Raw genomic sequence first — 13023 nt, forward strand, 5'->3', positions numbered from 1 at the left:
GAGGCAAGGTAGGCTTATTTTTCTATCTTCAGGATTAGCTAGTTTCTCAGGCTGTGACAAGGCGCCTAGGTTCTGGTCAGGAGCGCTCCACGGCTACCTTTAGTGTGGTTTGATAGGCTTAGGGATTGCGGTCTGCAGAGTTCCCACGTCTCAGAGCTCGTTCTATTATTTTGGGTTATTGTCAGTTCACTGTATGTGCTCTGACCTCCATGTCCATTGTGATTCTGAATTGCCTTTCATAACAGGAAGTTAACTGTCCAGCTGTTTTTGTTCTTTGCTGTGTGTTTGGAGACAGGGAAGTCTCCAGGCATAAGTGTACTGTATCATGAGTGGACGAATCCTGCAGATATATGGACTGTGCTATAAGTTATCTTTAGTTTTGCCATTATACCAGAAAGGCCATGTTTATTTTGTTACATCCTGCAATAGTTTAATCCGTGCTTTACTAAACGAGCAGAAGATTAACCCAAGAAGTGTTTCTGTGTCTACCTCTGAGAGCAGCTGAGTGAGTCAACCTATCACAGTTGGTGTTTCAAATGCGGGAAGCGTTCCAGGAACACGAGTAGCTGCTACAGAAATTGTTGTACGTCCTGGGTAAAAGACGTTATCCAGCAGGAGACGTCCGGCAGCAGGGAGGATATAATCAAACACCTGGTCCAGATGCAGCAGTTGCAGGAGACGCAAACAAACTACTGCTACAGCAGATACAACAGCAGCAGCAGAAGAAGCGGCAACAGATGCAGACTCTGTGAGCACCATCCAGGGAAGATTGACCGCCCCACCCCCAAGTATGGCTGACGACTCCCACATCCGGAAGGCTGTAAGAAGGGTCATGCAGAAGATGACTATTGGGGATGCTGTGAAAGTTTTTCTCACTATTTTCGAGAGGGTGACTGATTGATTGTGAGAAACTTCCGCCAGGGCAGTGGGCGGAGATGCTGTCGCCATATTTGACGGGCGAATCCCAAAGAGCATATTATGACTTAGCACTACAGGATGCCAAGGAATACGCCAAGTTAAAGGCCGAAATCTTTGCACGCCTGGGAGTAACTATGTCGGATAAGTTCACCACTGGGCGTATGCTGGTGACAAATCCCCTCGCTCGCAGGTGCTTGACTTGTTACATCTAGTCCAAAAATGGTTGGAGCCAGAGTCTTCCACTCCTGCCCAGATGGTCGTGCGTTTGGTGATGGACCGATTCATCCACTCCCTTCCCAGGTCAATACAGCCCTGGGTTGCTCAGGGTGACCGACGGAAGGTTGACAAGCTGGTTAGCCCGGTAGAAAGATACCAGGTTATTGAGAAATTCCCGCGAGAAACCGGGTATTGCCACTTCAATGTACTGGAATAACCAAAGGGGTGGACTCACCACGAGGTGGTCTAGAGTCACAGACATACTGTGTCCCAATCCCGCTGAGGGTTCCCCAAAGGCTATTGCTAAGGATGTGGTCTGTTGGTGATGTCACAATCCTGGACACATAGCTGCCTGGTGTCATATGTCCCCTGAAAAAATGGACTGCGGCCCAGGCTGGTGGTGTTCTTATTATGCCTATCCAGCCTGTACTGTGGACTGTCAACCTGGCGAGGGGGCGCAGGCGTGTACCGTGTCAGTCACTGGGGTACTGGTACTTGGACTTTTGGACTCTGCAAGTCTGGTGATCCTGATCAATACTAAACTTCCCCACTATTTAATCCCTGACAAGCTTGTGGGCCTCTGCTGCATACACGGAAATGCCAAGGACTACGCTGTGGCCAAAATGACCATGGGAACAGACTGTGGTACCAAGTCCCATGAGGTTAGGGTAGTAAAGAACGTGATACATCCCGTCATATTGGGATGGGATTTTTCCTTATTTTGGGTCTTCTGGCAAAAGGGGGCTGTACTGAATGTATCAAACAAAAGTCAGATCTCTCAGCAAGAAACTCCATCAAAATCAAAGATGGAGGAGCTTCCTCTGTGTGTCCTTGCTGGAGAGGAGAACAAGATGGTGACCCAGGAGCCCAACCTCCCTGAGTTAGAAGTGTCTGAAGAGAACTTTAGGACTCCTCAAATTAGGGATCTTACTTTAAAGGGGGTGTCTGACAATGTTACCGTCTATAAAGGGGTTGCTCAAGAGCCAGGGGTAGACACCTGGTTCCCACACTTTGCAGTCAATGAGGAGTTATTGTATCTGGTGACCAAACTGAGGGGAGGTGAGATAGTGGAGCATATGTTGGTTCCAGAAACCTACAAGTGGAGGGTTTTAGACATGTCCCATTTGCATGTTTTGGGGAGACTATCTGGATGTAGAGAATAATGCAGAGATTCTATTGGCTGGGATGTTGCCGGGAGATCCAAAATTGTTGTAGGTCCTGCCCCACCTGCCAGATAAACGCTCCCTCTTCTCAATTCTGAAATCCCTTAGTCCCGTTATTTGTGACAGTGGTCCCATTTGATTGAATTGCCATGGACCCAGTAGGTCACTTAGTTAAGTCTGTAAGGGGGCATCAATACATCCTAGTGGTCATGGACGATGTGACCCGGTACCCTGAAGCAGTACTTGTCAATATTTTTCCTAGTACGGGCCTGCCAAAGGAAATATTGACAGTCCAGGGAACCCATTTCATGAGCAAGGTGATGAAGGCGCTGTGTAAGGTCCCCCAGATTGGCCTGCTGAGAACCTCAGTCTACCATCCACAGACAGACAGCCTAATAGAGTGTTTCAATAACACCTTAAAGGCCACGTTGAAGGTCATTGAGAAGGATGGTCGAGACTGGAACTATCTGCTTCCATTTCTGCTCTTCTCCATCAGAGAAGTTCCTCAAGCCTCCACTGACTCCTGTATGGTTGATATCCGCAAGGGCTCCTAGACAATGCCATGGAAATCTGGGTAGTCGTGGTCACGCCACACTGGAGCATTATAGAGCATGTCACCCAGTTGTAGGACAGGATGATGAAAGTGATGCCTATTGCAAAGGCACATCTTGCTGCTGCCTCAAATAAATGGGGAAGAACATCCCATTCTGTATCTCAGCTAGAAGCTCTCTTCCTGCAAGAAAAACTATGACATTAACGAGAAAGAGTGTTTAGCCATATACTGGGCAGTGCATATGCTGATGTATTACCAACTAAGCTGTAGGTTTAAACTAGTGTCAGACCATGGACCTCTGATATGGTTAAAAGAAGGGTAAGAACTCCTTAAGTGGATGGATGAAATAGATTGTAAAATTGCTATATTTTGTGTGATGTAAAAGGAAAATTTATCATTGTTTTGTAAGAAATAAAATCCAAATATTTTGCATAATTTTGAAACAGGTCTGTTAATAATTTTCCAGGTTTATGCATATATGAAATAATATCTAATAATCGTATTGTGCACAACAGTAGCAATTAATGACTCGTTGGAGTACAATGCTTCAAATTCCTTAAAGGGATTCTCTGAGAACGAGATAAAATGGCTTTCCAGATATAATTCAAACTATAGCCCATACTAGTCACGTGTCAATATGGGCTTCAGCCTGAAGACATAGAGCCCGAGACTCAACTGATGAGAGCTGTATCACACATTCGTCAGTCAGGGGCAGGTTGTGATGTGTGAAGAAATATTTAAATCCATGTTGTACTTGTCGAGATCTCCAGCTTCATCTCCCTTCTGCATCAGTCTGGCAGCAGTACACAGTCTGCAGGGAGACTGACTGCAACCAACTGGAAAACAAATAAACATTTAGGAGGCTGAAGCTGTAGATAACCCCCTTGTGCTCAGTGAGGAATAGATATATTTCTTCCCTTGTTACAACCATGCTCCTGGCTGCCCACTGAGGTATGTGTGCTACAACTCTTGTCAGTTGACACATAGGTCTTGGGAGCTATATTTTTTCAATCTGCAGCCTGGCCTGATACGTAACTAGGATGGGCTGCAATTTGAAATATACCATGGATACCATTTCATCTAATTCTCGGAAAACTCGTTCAAGTAGCGCATGCCATTAAATGAATTTGGCATATCTTCTCAAAGATTTGCGCCTTGCCAGCAAACGAACATTTCTGTCATAAGAAACACCACCACTTTTGCTGAATTTGATGGGTGGCCATGGTCATGCCTAGGCCCATCTCTTAACCAGTTTTGCCCATATTGGCAGAGCGGCTTTAAACCGGCATGAAAAGGGCAAAAGTCGCAACATTTTTGAACCTCTCCGCTTTGCATGAAAATGTTGAGACTTTTCAAAGTGTTTTTCGCCTCTTTTCTGGCACATACAGTTTAATGAATTAGCCTTAATGTTTTCTCTACTATTGATAAGTGTAAAAAATATTTTGAACCTTTTTTTAAATGATTGGTCACTGATACCAGGCTAGAGGAGTACTGCCAATAACAATCTGTTTTTAGTGTTGTGTAAGTAGCCAAATCTTGGGAAGTAGATACAAAGTATGCTAGAAGCATTGGTGCCAGCTCAGTATCATGGTCCTGTTTGCAGCTGCTAATTAACCAATTTTGCCTGTCTTGTTATTGCTAAATACACAGACACACGGTTATTTTCTTGTCTTTCAAAGTTACCTCTTAGGGGAAAATCATGGATGATTGGATCACTGTGTGATCTCTTCCGTTGTGGTTTACTGGCAGGATCCTCTTCTGTATTTTGTTGTAGAGATGATGAAGGTACAGGGATAACGTCTACATTAGAACAGACAGCAACGTCTATAAAGGAAAGCACAGCTCCGGTATATTTTATTGGTAAAGATGTATTGATAAATCAATTTCCTGAAACCAATTAATCATCAGTAGCATATTTTATGTGTAAAACATTTTCCGCACCTGCAGTACGTAAAGTGCGTTGCTCTGTAACCCAATCACACTTCAGGATAAGGTTATTGGCTACTAAATCTTAACCACAATTATGTTTTTCACAGCTATTGTTACAAAAAGGGATGTAACAAATTACTAGGTTAAAAGAAACTGTTACTTTTTCTATGATTGCTGAATTACTTTGTTACTCATAAATGCAGTAAACAGATATTGGTGTTTTATCTTAAGGAGATTATCACTGGAGGGCTAGTAAACCTGCTGCCATGAAGTCCTACATATTCAGTAGCTCTATATAACTCCACCCCGACCAGTGATTTACAGCTGTCTTTTGCCGTGGCAGTCGAGGGCCTGTTTAAAGGGTATTCCTATCTCCAAGATCCTATCCCAATATGAAGTATGTGTAATAATAATATTGGCAAATACCTCCAATTGGAAATGTAGCATAGTTCATCTGATTCATTATGTCACTTACCCCATGTGCAGGGCAACACAATGGCTTAGGTATCCATGGTTACTACCACTAACAACTAGCTAACTGTAACTATATGACTGGTTGTAACTGTGGATACCTAAGCTACTTCAATGCCCTGCATAGCGATACAGCTATACTACATTTGAGATACTGTTGGCTGTTGGCCCTCGTCAGTGCGAAGCATGAGAACTAATTTGGCTAGGTAAAAGGCTCTGTACTGGGATCTAAGGGGTATTGTTTCTCCTTATGGAGAGTGACATACCATCTCTGGCTTGTCAAGGTAAGGAGGCTTATTTGCAGTGCAATGCTCCTCTGGGAAATATAATATGCAAATTGCCTCTTCTGAGTCCAGAGCCTCTCACGTAGCCAAATTAGTTCTCATGCTTCGGACTGACGAGGGCCAACAGCCCGAAACACCGTGTCTGCGAATTGAGATATTGATTTGGCTTTTATCCTAAGTCATATTACACGACTCATTAAAGGGTTGATTGTGACTTGTAGGATCGCTACTTCCAACAGGTGGCGCTATAGAGTTTATGTCCTCTTTTTCTCAGAAGAGGCAATTTGCATAGATGTATCTAGAAATGTAAAAAACCTCAAGACCTTACAAAGCAAAATTTAATAATAATAATAATAATAATAATAATAATAATAATAATAAAAACTGACGCTCTTAATGTGGTCAGGTAAAAATTGAAAAATATACTTAATTCTAAAAGAAAAAAAAAACTAAATTAGGAGAGCACTTTAGGGGTTAAATTTTGTTGTAAAACCTTTGGCCATTAGACGGTTTGTGCCAGAATACAAAATAAAACTTGTGGCAGAAATTGTACAAAGAACATTACAGTTAAATAAAAATGCATAAGCCATCTGGAAAGTGTCCTGCCAGCCTGGCTCTGCTGTTTGTTAACATTCCAGCAGCTATAATGTAACTGTCATTCCAGCATGTCATGGGACTACAGGGGCCAGTGAGTGGCTACAGAGGTCACATCATGTCAGTGCTGCCAGGAAGAAAGAAGTAAGGGCTAAGAACCGCCAGAGCATCTAAGCTGCAGACCTGGGGGACTAAACAAAAGAATGTTGTTTCTTCTACTTTTTATAAACTCATGAACAACCTTTTGATAGAATATGCTATAACCACAAAAAGACAAATCAAAATGATAGCAACAAAAAAATACAGGAGTAGAGAGGACATTTTTTTTTTAACTTTCATAATTCTTACCAAATTTCCACCCACCTGATGTGCTTGGTATTCTAGGCAGTGGCGCTGTGGCATCTGTAGCACAGTCTGTGACTTCCAAATGTGTTTCCTTTAAATGATATTTAGAAGTTATGTGATAAAACAATACACTGAATAATGAAAATATTATTATTACTATTATTATACATTTTTATTGCGCCATTTATTCCATGGCGCTTTACAGGTGAAAAGGGGGCAAATATAGACAAATACAATACACATGAGTAAAAAACAAGGCACACGGGTACAGAGGTAGGGGGGACCCTGCCCACGATGGCTCACAGCCTGCTCATATGAACTGGTCAGTTTCGACATACAGGTAGAAATTAATCAAGACTTATGAGCTCATCTTTTTTGTTGATTTTTTTGTGTTAAGCTATAGGATGAGATAGCTTGAGATGAGTCCAAATGCCTTCAGTCTACACCCACCCATCATGACAGCTGCAGCTTGCAGTGATCAGTGCGAGACCTCAGCAGCAGGGAGGACGGATGCTGAGGAGCTGTCAATCAGGCTTAGGTAGACAGAGATTGAGATTAAACTTTCAAAAGCCACTGTGACATATTTTTTTAAGTAAGTACACCAGACTCACTAGGTCTAAGAGATCTATTTAATACTGCATGTAGATTTGTGAAACACACTAACAGATCCGTTTTAAGCAGCATTCACAATTTGACACATTATGTTCTTTGGTGCTACCATGTAATCGATAAAGTTCGTTAGAAACTGGTAAGCTCCACAATATATTTTTGCTAATACTGTATTGACCAAAGTGTTGTTTTGATGGGTTTGAAGAACAAGTTGTATAAAATATCAAAACTCCTTTCATACGGATTATCATCCTACTTTACAGAGAACCCCTGGATGAAGCTTGTAATCGAAACGCGTGTCGGATGTTGGCAGTTGCCTGGACTCATACTCGCATCCAGTAACAAACATTGTAATACGTTTAGTTTTTGGTGCATACATCCTTGTATCTGTAACACTACACATGTATGTACTACAATAATTGTTTCTATTTATCACATTGTACCTGTGTAGAAATCAGTAAATATGAAGTCAAATTACTAATAGTCATAGTTACCTCTAGAGAATGACTTTGGCTAACCACAGATTCGTATGGCGGTGGCGGCTCTATGGGGCAAAACACTTCAACCCCCTTAAACCTGGATCCATAAATGTGTGGAAGTGGAATCACCTCATTGCCAATCATTCTGAAAAAAGAAAACACAAGATTAACTTAATGCGTAGTCAACCAATCTTCATTATTTTTAGTAAGGGGCTCTTAAATGACTGACACACTTGTATACAAGGCATATTTACAGATAGTTTACTGGTCTTGCTGACATGTAAATTCAGATTTATTGGCAAACATTGAAATGACTTCTCTCATTGATAAATACTTTTCAACCAGATACGGATTTGCTATTATTATTTTGCAGATCTAATTTCTGTGCTATTTTTAGCATGGTGGTATCACATCTTTTATTTTATTGTCTTACTACTACTGTAAGTCTTGTGTTTTAGGTACTAACAAGAAGAGGTCTAACACTGAATGATCCAGAAACAAGGTGCTAATGTATTAAATGCCAGAAGAAGCAATTAAAATAATTACATGTTCATACTACATAAACATCTGCTCCTTACTTACTGGCAAATAATGTTGGACTTCAGCAATCCTCTTATAATGCTATTCTGGCCAAATGAGTCTGTATTTTAATCAGTCTTTCTAACGACATAAAGAAACATTGCCATGACAATTTGTCCAAAAAAGAAAACATAAGCTTATTGGCACAATCAGGGAAACTTGAGAAAATGTTGATAAAAAACGGTTTCATGTTGAGTATGAAATGACAAACACAAGACAATATTGTTCATCAATTATTTAAAGGCCACTACCCCCTACAAGTTTCATTTTCTACCCCCTGCAGAACTCCACCTTGGGAGAATGTATAGACATCCTGCTCAAATGCAAAAGGCTTTCACGGTTGTAAAATAAAAACATGGCATAAAAACAATGCTTTTTAATCTTACTGCGAAAAAAAGTGGAATAAAAAGCGATCATAAAGTTGAATGTAAATACAAATGGTATAGCTGAAAATATCATCTTCTCCCGCAAAAGACAAGCCACCATACAGCTCCATCAGCAGGGAAATAAAAAAGCTATAGCTATCAGAATAAAACGTTGCAAAAATAGTGATTTTTTTCTATAAAATAGTTTTTATTGTGTAAAAGTGCCAAAACATAAAAAATTATATAAATGTGGTAGCGATGTAATCGTACTGACCCGAAGAATAAAGCTGCCTTATTACTTTTACCACACGTGGAACGGCATAAAAAAAAACAAAAAAACAATTCCCGAATTGCTGGTCTTTGTAAATTCTACCTCGAAAAATTGGAATAGATAGCAACTAAAAAAATAGTATGTGCCTCTAAATGGTACCAATAAAAACTTCAACTCTCAAAAAACAAGCCCTCACATAACTCTGTTGGCAGAAATATAGAAAAAGTATAGCTCTCAAAAAGTGTCTTTTAGTGTGTGACAGCAGCCCAACATAAAAACCTGATATAAATCTGGTATTGCTGTAATCGCTAAAAATAAATAAAACCAATTCTTCACCTGCTGTTGATTTGTTCATTCTGCCGCGCTAAGATTGCAGGAAGACTCAGCTCACATTTATGCTGCGCTCTGGGCTGAGAGCTTACACTGGGGTTTCTGTTGTGGATTCTGTTTTTGGGCTCCCTCTGGTGGTTACAGATGGTACTGGGTGACTTGTGTTCTCTGCGGTCTCTGGTGTCCACCTGTTCTATCAGGATATGGGAGTTTCCTATTTAACCTGGCTTTCTTGTCATTTCCTCGCCGGCTATTAATGTAATCAGTGTGTCTTGTTACCTCTGCTTCCCGCTTCTGTATTCTTCAGGACAAGCTAAGTTTTTGATTTTCCTGTTCCACGTTTTGCTTAATTTTTGTCTTAGTCCAGCTTGCAGATATGTGATTCCTTTTTGCTGATTGCTCTAGTGGGCTGATATTACTCCTCATGTTCCATGAGTTGGAACATGAGTTCAAGTAATTTCAGGATGGTTTTTTGTAGGGTTTTTCGCTGACCGCGCAGTTCACTTTTGTATCCTCTGCTATCTAGTTTTAGCGGGCCTCATTTTGCTGAATCTGTTTTCATAACTACGTATGTGTTTTCCTCTCATTTCACCGTCATTGCATGTGGGGGGCTGCTATTTCTGTGGGGTGTTTCTCTGGAGGCAAGAGAGGTCTGTGTTTCTTCTAATAGGGAAAGTTAGTTCTTCGGCTGGCGCGAGACGTCTAGGAATCATCGTAGGCACGTTCCCCGGCTACAGCTAGTTGTGTGTTGAGGTTCAGGATCGCGGTCAGCTCAGTTTCCATCACCCTAGAGCTTGTTTTGTTTTTTGTGCTTGTCCTTTTGTGATCCCCTGCCATTGGGATCATGACAGTATAGCCGGCCCAAAAAGTGGTAATCGTATTGGCTGAAGTAGGAGGAAAAGTAGTCTGAGGAAGGTTTTTCCCCCCCCCCTCAGAGTTTGCTGCATAGCCGTAATTGCAGCCTGGCTGCGTCTTACCTCCTCTTAATCCTTGAATGGCTCTGACCTCAGCTGTTTATCATGGACGTCCAGAGTTTGGCTTCCAGCCTGAATAATCTTGCTGCTAAGGTTCAAAATATACAAGATTTTGTTGTACATGCTCCTATGTCTGAACCTAGAATTCCTATCCCAGAGTTTTTTTCTGGAGATAGATCTAGTTTTCTGAATTTTAGGAACAATTGCAAGTTGTTTCTTTCTTTGAAATCTCGCTCTTCTGGAGACCCTGCTCAGCAAGTCAAGATTGATATATCTTTCCTGCGGGGTGACCCTCAGAATTGGGCATTTGCATTGGCACCAGGGGATCCTGCGTTGCTCAATGTGGATGCGTTTTTTCTGGCATTGGGTTTGCTCTATGAGGAACCTAACCTAGAGATTCAGGCTGAAAAAGCTTTATTGGCTCTCTCTCAGGGGCAAGATGAAGCAGAAATATATTGTCAGAAATTTCGGAAATGGTCGGTGCTTACTCAGTGGAATGAGTGCGCCCTGGCTGCAAGATTCAGAGATGGCCTTTCTGAGGCCATTAAAGATGTCATGGTGGGGTTCCCTGCGCCTACAGGTCTGAATGAGTCTATGACTATGGCTATTCAGATTGATCGGCGTTTACGGGAGCGCAAACCTGTGCACCATTTGGCTGTGTCTTCTGAACAGGCACCTGAGACAATGCAATGTGATAGAATTCAGTCCAGAAGTGAACGGCAAAACTATAGGCGGAAAAATGGGTTGTGTTTTTATTGTGGTGATTCAGCTCATGTTATATCAGCATGCTCTAAACGCACAAAAAAGGTTGATAAGTCTGTTGCCATTAGTACTTTACAGTCTAAGTTCATTCTGTCTGTGACTCTGATTTGTTCATTATCAGCCATTTCCGTCGATGCCTATGTGGATTCAGGCGCTGCCCTGAGTCTTATGGATTGGTCATTTGCCAACCGCTGTGCGTTTAGTCTGGAGCCTCTGGAAGTCCCTATTCCTTTGAAAGGAATTGACTCTACACCTTTGGCTATGAATAAACCTCAGTACTGGACACAAGTGACCATGCGTATGACTCCCGTTCATCAGGAGGTGATTCGCTTCCTGGTACTGTATAATTTACATGATGTCTTAGTGCTTGGTCTGCCATGGTTACAAACTCATAACCCAGTCTTGGACTGGAAAACGATGTCTGTGTTAAGCTGGGGATGTCAGGGGGTTCATGATGATGCACCTCCGATTTCTATCGCTTCATCTACTCCTTCTGAGGTTCCGGTATTTTTGTCTGATTATCGGGATGTTTTTGAGGAGCCTAAGCTCAATTCGCTTCCTCCTCACAGGGATTGCGATTGTGCTATAGATTTGATTCCTGGCAGTAAATTTCCTAAAGGTCGTTTGTTCAATCTGTCAGTGCCAGAGCATACTGCTATGCGGGATTATGTTAAGGAGTCCTTGGAAAAGGGACATATCCGTCCATCTTCGTCCCCTTTGGGAGCAGGTTTTTTTTTTGTGGCCAAAAAAGATGGTTCCTTGAGGCCTTGTATAGATTACCGTCTTTTGAATAAGATTACAGTTAAATATCAGTATCCTTTGCCATTGTTGACTGATTTGTTCGCTCGCATTAAGGGGGCTAAATGGTTCACTAAGATTGATCTTCGGGGTGCGTATAATCTTGTGCGGATAAAGCAGGGTGATGAGTGGAAAACCGCATTTAATACGCCTGAGGGCCATTTTGAGTATTTGGTGATGCCTTTTGGACTTTCTAATGCTCCTTCTGTCTTCCAGTCCTTTATGCACGATATTTTCCGTGAATATCTGGATAAATTTATGATTGTGTATTTGGATGATGTTTTGGTTTTTTCGGATGACTGGGAGTCCCATGTTCAGCAGGTCAGGAAGGTGTTTCAGGTCCTGCGGGCCAATTCTTTGTTTGTAAAAGGTTCAAAGTGTCTCTTTGGAGTCCAGAAGATTTCTTTTTTGGGGTATATTTTTTCCCCTTCTACTATTGAGATGGATCCCGTCAAGGTTCAGGCTATTTGTGACTGGACGCAGCCTACATCTCTTAAGAGTCTACAGAAGTTCTTGGGCTTTGCTAATTTTTATCGTCGTTTCATAACTAATTTTTCTAGTGTTGTTAAGCCTTTGACGGATTTGACTAAGAAGGGTGCTGATGTTGCTGTTTGGTCTCCTGCGGCTGTGGAGGCCTTTCAGGAACTTAAGCACCGGTTTTCTTCTGCTCCTGTGTTGCGTCAGCCAGATGTTTCGCTTCCTTTTCAGGTTGAGGTTGATGCTTCTGAGATTGGAGCGGGGGCGGTTTTGTCACAGAGAAGCTCCGATTGCTCGGTGATGAAGCCATGTGCGTTCTTTTCTAGAAAGTTTTCGCCCACTGAGCGGAATTATGATGTTGGTAATCGGGAACTTTTGGCCATGAAGTGGGCATTTGAGGAGTGGCGTCATTGGCTTGAGGGTGCTAGACATCGTGTGGTGGTCTTGACTGATCACAAAAATCTGATTTACCTTGAGTCTGCCAAGCGTCTGAATCCTAGACAGGCTCGTTGGTCACTGTTTTTCTCCCGTTTCGATTTTGTGGTTTCATACCTGCCAGGTTCAAAGAATGTGAAGGCGGATGCTCTTTCTAGGAGTTTTATGCCTGACTCCCCTGGAAATTCTGAGCCCACTGGTATCCTTAGGGATGGGGTGATTTTGTCGGCTGTCTCCCCAGACTTGCGACGTGCTTTGCAGGAGTTTCAGGCGGATAAACCTGATCGTTGTCCGCCTGAAAGACTGTTTGTTCTGGATAATTGGACCAGTAGAGTCATCTCTGAGGTCCATTCTTCTGCGTTGGCAGGTCATCCTGGAATATTTGGTACTAGAGACTTGGTGGCCAGGTCTTTTTGGTGGCCTTCCTTGTCGAGGGATGTGCGTTCTTTTGTGCAGTCTTGTGAAGTTTGC

The 13023-nt window shown here is 42.2% G+C and overlaps 1 protein-coding gene across 1 annotated transcript in view; it reads right to left on the minus strand.

Annotated features, from left to right (window-relative positions):
• ENTREP1 (endosomal transmembrane epsin interactor 1) overlaps positions 1-13023 on the minus strand; it is a 170666-nt gene that overhangs the window by 21247 nt on the left and 136396 nt on the right. Inside the window, exons 7-9 of the mRNA XM_069763629.1 lie at positions 7577-7706; positions 6492-6564; positions 4534-4674 (exon numbers count right to left, since the gene is read on the minus strand). Coding sequence (XP_069619730.1) covers positions 4534-4674; positions 6492-6564; positions 7577-7706 — 344 coding nt within the window. The remainder of the gene's footprint in view (positions 1-4533; positions 4675-6491; positions 6565-7576; positions 7707-13023) is intronic.

This window comes from Ranitomeya imitator, chromosome 1 (assembly GCF_032444005.1).
Source record: "Ranitomeya imitator isolate aRanImi1 chromosome 1, aRanImi1.pri, whole genome shotgun sequence".
NCBI classification, from domain to species: Eukaryota; Metazoa; Chordata; class Amphibia; order Anura; family Dendrobatidae; genus Ranitomeya; species Ranitomeya imitator.